The 10,286-nt window shown below is 38.6% G+C and overlaps 1 protein-coding gene across 1 annotated transcript; it reads left to right on the top strand.

Moving 5' to 3' along the window:
• Positions 1-2,836: 2,836 nt before the first annotated feature.
• Positions 2,837-8,805, top strand: skic8 (SKI8 subunit of superkiller complex). The gene is made up of 11 exons (XM_030776132.1): positions 2,837-2,911; positions 3,195-3,261; positions 3,480-3,507; positions 3,591-3,696; positions 4,693-4,865; positions 5,738-5,886; positions 6,361-6,454; positions 6,774-6,867; positions 7,127-7,219; positions 7,356-7,434; positions 8,481-8,805. Exons 2-11 carry the CDS (start codon positions 3,250-3,252, stop codon positions 8,568-8,570), a joined length of 918 nt encoding a protein of 305 aa, XP_030631992.1. The 5' UTR covers positions 2,837-2,911; positions 3,195-3,249; the 3' UTR covers positions 8,571-8,805.
• Positions 8,806-10,286: the final 1,481 nt, after the last annotated feature.

Below are 10,286 nucleotides of genomic sequence, written 5' to 3'. Positions count from 1 at the left end.
GTAAGAGTCTGCCATTCACAAAGTGTTACACTCCTGTTTCCATCTCAGTCTTCTGGTCAGTCAATGTTCTGTCTTTTAATCACTGTTACCACCTAATCGTTTGATTATCATGTAAACCTGTCCCCTATTATATCATCAAGTCTTGGGTAACATTAAAAGCTCCTAGGTTTCCATAAGTCACCTATGACAATTCTTTCTTTCAGGAGTGGCCTGAACCATGCTATTTATAGCCTTCCATGGTCATGTTTAACTCCTTGTTTCCTATTAGCATACCTGTTCGCTGCTAGCCTCCCAGCTCCTTGTTAGCCTCCAAGATCCTTGTTAGCGTCCCTGTCCCCAATTAGCTTGTCAATTTCTGTGTATTGACCTTTGCTTGTTTCCAAATAGCTGATTTATTGCCTAACCCACAGTGGCCTGGTTCTTGTGTACTGAAATCTGTGTGTTTTGAGTTTGTACTTGGATTACAATCTGGATTAAAGTTTGCATTTGGATTAAACTTGTATCTAGTCGCTCTGAATTCGTGACACAAACTGTGAACACTATGGGCACAATTAGTCAGTAAGCCCCAAATGAGGGATGCCGTCAAATGATTAGTCATAAATCTATTTTTGATGCTGAAATTTAACATTGTAAAAAAACTGTTACTCATGTTAAAAATGAGTTACAGTTATCAAGAACTGGCTGAACAAAGCAACACTAGCTTGATATATTCCACACACACCTAGCTGGCACTGGAAAATTGTAAAATTGCCAAAACGTTGAGAAACAAAATTTCTTATCGTTAAATTTCAACAAATTTGTCTCATTACAAGTGAAAATCGAATTCTATTTGAGGTTATCCCTAAGCAATAGCCCTCCATGTTACAGTGGTTGCAACCAGGGCTTAACAATGGGTAGATCTGATGCATGTAGACAGGTGAAAGACGAGCCACTCCTCTCCTAGAGTGGCAGACTGACCCACTTCTGGCCGGTGCGTAGGCCCTGACGACAAGCCAGTCTGACAGATGCACAAGGAGCCGTCTCCCACTGCTAGAGTTAATGAATTCGCTGAAACTGAGGACAAGAAGGGGATTTTCACTAGAGTACCTCTGCATTATTCTGCCACTATCATGCTTTTCACCTGATCATAGAAGTGTATATTTATGGCATGTTTGACTTACCAGAAGCTGGTGAGGGTTGTGCTAGATGCATTGAACACCACTGCACAGGTAACTGCAACTTATTTGGCATTGACTATTCACATGCTCATGTGTCAGTACTGCAATAACATGAAATAATTTGCCATATTTTAATCTGTTATTGGAGATATCCACATTAAATTGTACTTTTAGTTTCCTGAAATTCTTCAGGTTACAGTACTTTGGTTTGTTTAGGCCATGGATTAAAGTGGATTGTGTGAGAAATCTTTAACATAATAAATGCATTAAAAGGCCGAACGCTGATTTAGTGAACATTATGATACTGGATATTGTGCCACATTAAAATCTGCATTTGTGCATTGATATGCTTCTTCTTCTACATGTTTCCATAATGTGCTCCTGGCTCACTCTGAGAGCAGCAAAGAAGCTCACTCGAGCGGATGCCTTCATATACATACACAACAGGCAAACACTTAGATTAATAACATTAGCAACATTAGCTGTGAACCAGCTCTGGGTGCCTTTACACATTCTCGCATGAAGTACTCTGCTTCAATAAACAGATTTCTACATAGTTGGTACTTCAGCTCCCCCGAGTGGTTGGGAGGTTGTACTATATTTTAAGGTGTAAATGGTATAGGAGTGTGACAACTACTCTCTGATATGACAAAATTCAGTTCTGTCCCTGAATTAATCCCATCCCCTTCATTTTTTTGAACCACCTTCGTTAATCTATGTAAACCACAACATTTCAAATTTCACAGAAAGTAGCTTATATTGACCATGCACGTTCGCAATAAAATCATCTCCATTGGAAAATCCATCGAAACGGGTCCTTGCAATGTCGGAACAATCTGCCGTTCAAACTCAAACACATATGAGAGAATGGGTCATTTAAGGTCACAGTGCAAAATATCTGAAAATACCACAAACACAAACACAAAAATATCGCTACCCGTGGAAATGGGTGTGGTGCCTGGACCTCTGGCAGAAAGTTTGCAAATAGTTGTGGTTAAACCCAGTAAGTAATACATTTGCTATGAACTCAGGTACAGAAAAGGATATAGGTTATTTGAAATATGATGGCTTGGTAACTGAAAGCTGAACAAAAATGGTCATAAATGCCCCTTAACACGTCTTCCATCACACTCTATTTTAAAACTCAAGACTCAGTAGTAGCATGTCAAGATACTGTGAAATAAATACTCCGTTTTCATTATTGGTCTTCTAACGTATTTATCACTCTTATCACCGTAGCATAACATGAATAGGTTTATTATACAGGAGTATGAGGGCTCTATAAGAAGCTGATATTACTGAAAATCAAAGAAACTTTTTTGAGTTAAGTATAATTTCTAAAATTTGTACTTTCTGGCTCTGCGGGACAAACATATGAATCTCTGAATTAAAATATAATGCTAAAAAGTCCCTATATATTTAATTAAGATAAAAAGATATTGTGTTGCTTTTTTGCATAAGAGTTTGACAAATAAATTGAAAACCTTAAGCTGGGTCAGGCTTCAACGCATTTGCCTAAAAATGATCGGACGACCGTCTGCATGTCTGCGTATCATATATAAGGTTCCCTTACACGCGTACTGGGGCCTTTCACACTAATCTTGTAACCGGTTTTACGCGTAATGGGTAGCTCCAGACTGCAGCATCTCTACACCCACAATGCACTTCAGAGTTGTCATGGCGTCTCTCTGTTGAGGAAGAACGCTGTTCAGCTAGTGTTTAAGCCGTAATTTGGTGTTTTCCGAGCGGATCAGGTCGTGCATTTTTCTTTGATTTTAGCATACATATCTTTAATCACTTCAACCAGCTACTTTATCAAGGTTTTCCACGAATTAGCATTGCTCTGTTGTTGTTAAGTTCCGATTCTAACTAGAAGTTTTAACGTAGCCTCTATAGATATGCTAACTAGCCTAATTGTTTTTAGATGGCAGATTAGTTTTCCAGTTGGGGTCCACAGCCAACGACCCTTTGTCAACATACCTCAAAAGAGTGCAACTCGACATGCACTGTCAATAATTTAGATTTTATTTTTCGCAGTTTGAGTGTTAATGTTGCAAGGCGATTCCAGACAGTCAAGACCTCTGCAATCAGGATGAGTACTCAAGTAAGTCTGAGAGTTAACTACGTACTGTAATTAACTTTAAAGAAACTGCAGCCATTTGATTGGTTATTACTTTAAAACTAACTTGATTCAATATTTTAGATGAGTCCATATTATAATTCCACTCACTGAGTTGGTACTGTAGGCAGCCACCCAGCTTATTTAATATAGCTGCCTTAACGTGTCATTTAACTTTTTTTCAATTTCGTTTCTCATTCTAGTACAGCATACTGTTTAAACAGGAGCATGGTAAGTAAACTGGAATTAAGGAAATAAGCTATTCTTCGGGAATGAATATTTGTCTGATCTGGTGATGTGTTTTTTGGCTGTAGCCCATGATGATGCCATATGGAGTGCAGCTTGGGGCAAAAGTGAGAAGGATGGTTCAGAGACCATCGTCACTGGTTCTTTAGACGACATGGTCAAAGTGTGGAAATGGTAAGTAATAAATCCATACATAGGGTACATGTTAACATCCAGTATAAATATAAGCATTTCATGGTTTTAGCATGACCTTTTGCTGGAACATAGCATGTTGCAAACCAGCAAGTTACTTGCTAGTCTTAAGAGTAGCTGTTTCATCAAACACATCACTTTTTTAAGATCAATAACATTATTATGTGTCCAAACTTGGTAATACATTGCCAGTCTTCTTTATCGAGGGTGTGGATGTTTTGTCTGCAGGGTTCAATCTTGCTGTTTGATTTCATTCTGGTATATGGCAAGCTATTATACAACAATCTGTTACTTTAAATGGTTACACAACACAAGGGCCTGAAACATAGGCTGCTACTCACTTATAGAGAATGGTGTGTTTTCAGTTCAGTGAAAGGTTTAAAATACTAAGTGAACAAAAACAGTCACCAGATGTTTTGCAGGCATAGACAAGCCTTTGTAGTTTTTAGATCTCCTGATGACCCTAAGACAAAGCAGAGCAGTCTATGTATTCAAGGGAATGACTTGTAATCTGTTCACTTCATTCACCCTCTTATGCAGAACAGCTTCAACAGTTTTGATGCGTCATATCACATGCCTCTAGAGCGACCTTACATTTCCATGCCTCGTTCAAGGGGACATGGGCAGGGGGCCATCAAGTTCGATGTCAGCACTCTGGTTACTGGACTGCTGCCCTTACTGCAGTTAAATCCTGATTGTTTTGACATCATGGTTTATGAGACTGCCTAACCTAGATCACTGAGAAGCTGATGTAGGTGCTGACTGACTGAATTGCACGTTTTCATCTCCCAGCTCAGAACTAAAACACTTTTCTCAACACAAAGATTTGATTTGAGTGTGTTTACTTTTGGATAGAGTAGAAAGGTCTATGTGGTCTGCATGACAAGAGTCAAGAAATACTACAGTAAAGCTATCGTTAAACCATAATATACCCTCAAAGCTGTATTAAATGACACGCCCCTAAATCTCATTTTCCAGGTCAGATGAAAAACTGGAGCTGCAGTGGACTCTAGAGGGCCATCAGCTCGGTATTGTCTCTGTGGACATCAGTCATAATGGTGCCATTGCAGCGTCCAGCTCACTTGATGCACATATACGCTTGTGGGATTTAGAATCAGGCAAACAGATCAAATCCATGGATGCTGGACCAGGTAAAGCCATAGTATTGTGTCTTAGGCATTTATCATCTTAGTGACTGATTAAGGGACTTCTGGTGGGTGTTTGTTTTTGTTTTTTTTTTAAATCACTGTCTGCTTTGCTTAGATAATGTGGCTTACAGCATGATTGTAGTTTAAAGTACACGAGTCTCAGTGTTTGTTCTAGTTAGGATTTCGGAGGAGTTTTTCACAGTACGCTGGGTCAGTAGTTGTCCTTTTTAAACGTTGCAGAGCGTTTTAGCTTTTGTTCCAATTTACAAATTGTTCCAGTTGTTGTAGATGATCAAGGTTTTGAGAATTCTGGTGCGTTGGTGTGTTGGTTGGATAAAGTCCTGCTTGAGTATTCTTCCAGTTTAAGGGTTGCTATAGAGTTAAAAAAAATAATAAAATGATAAATATAGATATTTTTTTTCCACAAAAAACTAACACTATCAACTGAATTTGTTTGTAATTGATCATTTTTGATATAGTAGTAAAATGAGAAACCAGTCATTTTGTAAAGTTATAGGGCTCTATTATACCATACTATATAGACTTAAGCCTATACCCCAGAAGCACTGTCCAGTAAACTGGTTGTTTGAGCATGTTTTTGTGCAGCCTGGGGAAATCATCCCTTTTTTTTCACTGCTATACAAGTTCAGCTCTATGGTTAGTTTAAATTGAAGGCATAGAGAGGATGCAGAGTTTTTTTAGAGATACAATGGTTCTTTCTTGTCCAAACTGACTGGGTCGTTTAGGCTCCTGAATAGAAATCATAGTTTACAGGGAGAAAACCTACATACTGCATATAATATCTTAATGAAATCCAAAACGAGTGAGGTTTTTTTTTTGTTTTTTAATTTAACAAAACTCCCATTTTCTCACAGTGGATGCATGGACTGTGGCTTTTTCTCCCGACTCCAAATACATTGCCACAGGAAGCCATCTTGGGAAGGTCAACATTTTTGGAGTGGAAAGTGGAAAGAAAGAATACTCCTTAGACACCAGAGGGAAATTCATTTTGAGCATTGCCTATGTAAGACATGATTTTTTTCTTTGGCTAAATCATATTTGCCTTGTTAAGCTTGCCTCTCATGTATTCATTTGGCTGAATCTGAGAAAGTATTATATTTTTTATTGTTCGTGGATACAAAATATATCTTTATCAGCTAACCAAATATTTTTCCATTGATTGGTGCTACTTTTCTAAATGAATCGGTCTTTAAGTGATTTATGCAGCTGCAAGTTCATAAAATTACTTAAAACTGTTGTTAATAAACACACAGAACAATGACAACAAATCTTGTTTATTTAGAGAAAATGGCAGTGTAAATACAAGTGTAATCTCTATTAAGTGTTGATGTTCCACAGTGTGTTCCTACTTCATCATTTTGTTTAGAAGATACATGCACATGCACTCTTAATGGATATGGTGAAACACTTTCATTTGTAATATTCTATGTCTTAATCTGTTTTTTTTTTTTTTACTTATTTGTTCCCGCTCTCTCAGAGTCCAGATGGAAAGTATCTAGCCAGTGGAGCAATAGATGGCATCATTAATATCTTTGATATTGCAACTGGCAAACTGCTCCACACGCTAGAAGGTAAATCTAGTACATAGAACGCAGTTATTTTCACTGGATCTCAGCAAACTGATACATCAGAACAGCTCCTCTACTGCTGTTCCACAGTACTCCAGTTGTGATTTTCTTATATAAATTCTTGTGTAGCTAACATGAAAAGGGAGTCAGTCCACTAATCAGTTGGCTCTGGTTTAGTCAGAAAAAAATATTGCTGGATGACTGTGTCTAAAGTACGAGGGACTGATTAGTATATGTAGTCTCACTCTCTGTTGTGTTGGGTGGTGCAGACAGATGGGAGACTGTATGTGCGGAAGCTGTAACATGTTGTATTCCTCCTCAGGTCATGCCATGCCCATTAGATCGCTGACCTTCTCACCTGACTCCCAGCTCCTGGTTACGGCCTCCGATGATGGATACATCAAAATCTACGACGTGTGAGTATTCCGCTCACTTAAAATGCTCACTTTTTATGAATTATCAACCAGCCGAAGCTTTTCTTGAATAATTCTACTTAAACATATATATAAAAAGAATGTGTAACTACTGCTTCCATGTTTGTAATTTTGCTGCAGTCAGTTCTGAACATGATGTGTCTATAATTGTCTGTCAGTGGAGGGTTAGATTTGACATGTTTTTGAGGGACAGGTTCACTTGAGCCTGTTCTTAAGTAATAAACTTGTGTATGTTTCACAGGCAGCACGCTAACTTGGCAGGCACCCTGAGTGGCCATGCATCCTGGGTCTTAAATGTGGCCTTCTCTCCAGATGACACACATTTTGTGTCCAGGTATGACACACCATAATTGTTTTGAATGTGAAAAATAAAGATCAGAAATTGAAGAATGTTAACGTGTCACTAACAACAAAGTAAATGGCAGTTGTTATTCCTTAATCTTAATTCAATTTATTTACTTTGGTTTCAGCTCTTCAGACAAGTGTGTTAAGGTGTGGGATGCCAGCTCTCGAGCATGCGTGAATACATTCTTTGACCATCAAGATCAGGTGAGAGTCTACATTTCTCTCAGATCTGTTTGGAAGTTCCCCTTTGTTAACCCAGTTTTGCTTTTCCCCTGTGTCTCAGCATTCTCAGGTTTAATGGTCTGAGTCTCCATTAGATCACTCCACATTCTGTCAGTGCTCGGAAGAACCTGCTCTGCCTCAGCACCATTTATAAGCTGTCTTTTTTTTTTCCCTGTCAAGTTCATTAGCTGGTAATTTTCTGTGAAATGACTTTGCTTCATGGAGCTGTGTAGAATTGAACGTGTGCGACAGTATGAGTAAATGAATGGTAATTAACTTAGGTTTTTGTAGAGCCTCAACAGTTTTAATGACCAGGGCTTCAGTACTTTTAATGGCCTTATTTGAGGCACTGCAGTGCCATCTGTTTGGAGAAAAAGTGATGCTGCGGTTGTGGCTCTGGTGTGTATTGTCCTCAGTATTATATGACAAAAATGATGGACCATTTAGGCCAGGCCAAAGCTAGCACGTCACTGTCTCCCAAAATGAGCACTGAACATCAAGTCTGTAACAAAAACCAATGAACTTTGTCCCAAATGGACAGATGTCCAGGACGTTTACCTTCCACCAACACAAACACATCATTGTTTCATATGCAGAATGACATGTACTGATCACAGGTGACAAATCATCTTTTATTAACCTGTGATTTCGTTGTGGTGCATTAGCCATGTTATCGTTGTCTTTCCAGTGTATTGAGAGTCTATAGAGTACTTCTCCGTTATCTGATTTACAGATTTTCTTTAATAATCAGGACCAACATAACCCTCGTATTTCATAAGTCATATTTCATTTTCTTCCAGTTAAAGCTGTCTCTCCTAATGCTGATGTTTTAAGTGTCCTAACTATGAGTTAATTCAATAATCAAGTCAAGTCTCTGGTTTAGATTGCACAATTTGATTTACCACCACAGAACATATCTAATTTTATTTTTGTTAGACTATGTGCTCTGTACCTCACAAATTCAGACATTCACAGACTTCCCCAATTTGTGTCATTGCTCCTCACTGCTCATTTTCCTCCATTTTCAGGTGTGGAGTGTCAAGTATAACAGCACTGGATCTAAAATCATCTCGGCTGGAGATGACCGAGCCATCCATATATACGACTGCCCGATGTGAGGCCACGTCCCAAGAGCCATGAGGGACTGTAATGTGGGGTCCTGGAGACACCCTGGCCAAGTCCAGCCCTGCCAGTCCTGTTCTGCCCACTGAGGAACCAGTGCCAGGCTGAAAAGGCTCTGGTATTGCTCACATAGGTGGTGATGCAAGAATAATTGTGAATATATATTTTTTTTAAGTTTATTTCTTGCTATTGCGAAATTTAAATCAGTGGCTGACATGAATAAAACCTACTTTTTTTTTGTATTTCGATTCTGTTTAATGCTGGTTTACTGATTATGTTTTGCTTAGTTTCTGTGAGGATTTTGCATAAATGTACAGTTACAAGCCTCTGTCTATCAGGTTATTATTATAGTAATTTTCAGTGAATTTCTTTGGGAACTTAAATCTGTGCAGTAACAATTTACTAATTTGAGTTATGAGCACCTTTTTCCTCCGATTTTGAATCACCGTTTCCCTGTACACTTTTGTCCCTGCAATGCAAAGCCCCAGTGTTAATCTGGGAAGCTGAAGACTAGCATATGTAACCTCTGAAACATTACAAGCAGCCACCACCTCTTTTCACCTGCCCAATTTACAAGTGTCTATGGGAACAGAGTGTGTGTTAGGGTCAATGCTACTTCCCCTAGATTTGCCAGTGATTTTGTGAGGAGTTACAGAAAGAAACTCGTCAGTGAGGAGTTACAGAAAGTACAGTGTGTCTGGCTGAACCATCCAGACAATGGTCACTTCTCTTTTTTTGTTGTAATGCCTAACAGTGCCCAACATACCAAACAGTGGTGTCACTGAGAGTCAAATCCCTACCAGTGTATGCTGTACTGTACAAACTGATACACAGAACCATAACATACGTTTAACATTTATTAGAATGATTGTTACAAGTCATCTTCTGGAAAAAGAAAATGCCGCATGTTATTTTGACAAATATTGCACCCTGAAAAACCGTGCACACAGCACCCTCACAAATGCATTATGTTCTTTCACAGTCCTTACACATTACCTACATCTGAGTTTTACTAAATAATCTTTGAGAGGTCAGACCATAGACTGCATGTATTGCCCCTGACAAAGTGATCCATTACTTGCTATCTGGAGAACAGACAGATGAAGGAATTGATTTTCAGCTGTTTAAACCCTAACGAGAGATAGCCACGGAAATGCCCAGCCTAGGCTCTACATAAATATAAATATTGTGACATCAGAGGTTATTTCTGCTGCTTTGTGCTGTGATAAAGAGTACTTACAAAAAAAAGGCCTCATTTGGAGAGTTTTAAGGAAATGTTACCCAGTAACTTGGAGGTGACTTAAAGAACGAAGCTCATCCTGACCTTACATCCACTCAGGGTGTACTTCAAAAACAGAAACTGTATGTCAACTGGATAGTACAAAGCCAAAAGTCAAGACTGTCCAATAGGAATAGCTTAATGCTATCCATCTTACTGAGAAATCCTGAACCATAGTATACCCATCAGGATAAAGATGTCCTGTGCTGCTTACACATTAGAAAAACTAATCAGTAATCTTAAACTTGGACTGGAATGGCAGTGTTGACAGAGGAAAAGACAGGATCTTCTAAAAGCTTAAAGATATCCTAAGCACTCTGTATTTGAAAAGTTAAATATTATGTTTGGGCATTTCAGATGTATGACAAAAGCTGCCGGGGATATATCCTGAATCTGTCTATAAATATTATACAGCACTCCCTCTACAGGATAA

The sequence above is a fragment of the Chanos chanos genome, chromosome 1 (genome assembly GCF_902362185.1).
Source record: "Chanos chanos chromosome 1, fChaCha1.1, whole genome shotgun sequence".
Lineage (NCBI taxonomy): Eukaryota > Metazoa > Chordata > Actinopteri > Gonorynchiformes > Chanidae > Chanos > Chanos chanos.
Note: the sequence above shows the minus strand (reverse complement) of the source record. Positions and strands in the feature narration are given on the sequence as shown.

Coding starts and splice junctions, on each gene's coding strand:
- skic8 (XM_030776132.1), top strand. Junction 5,887..6,360: donor TCATTTTGAGCATTGCCTAT/GTAAGACATGAT, acceptor CCGCTCTCTCAG/AGTCCAGATGGAAAGTATCT. Junction 6,455..6,773: donor ACTGCTCCACACGCTAGAAG/GTAAATCTAGTA, acceptor ATTCCTCCTCAG/GTCATGCCATGCCCATTAGA.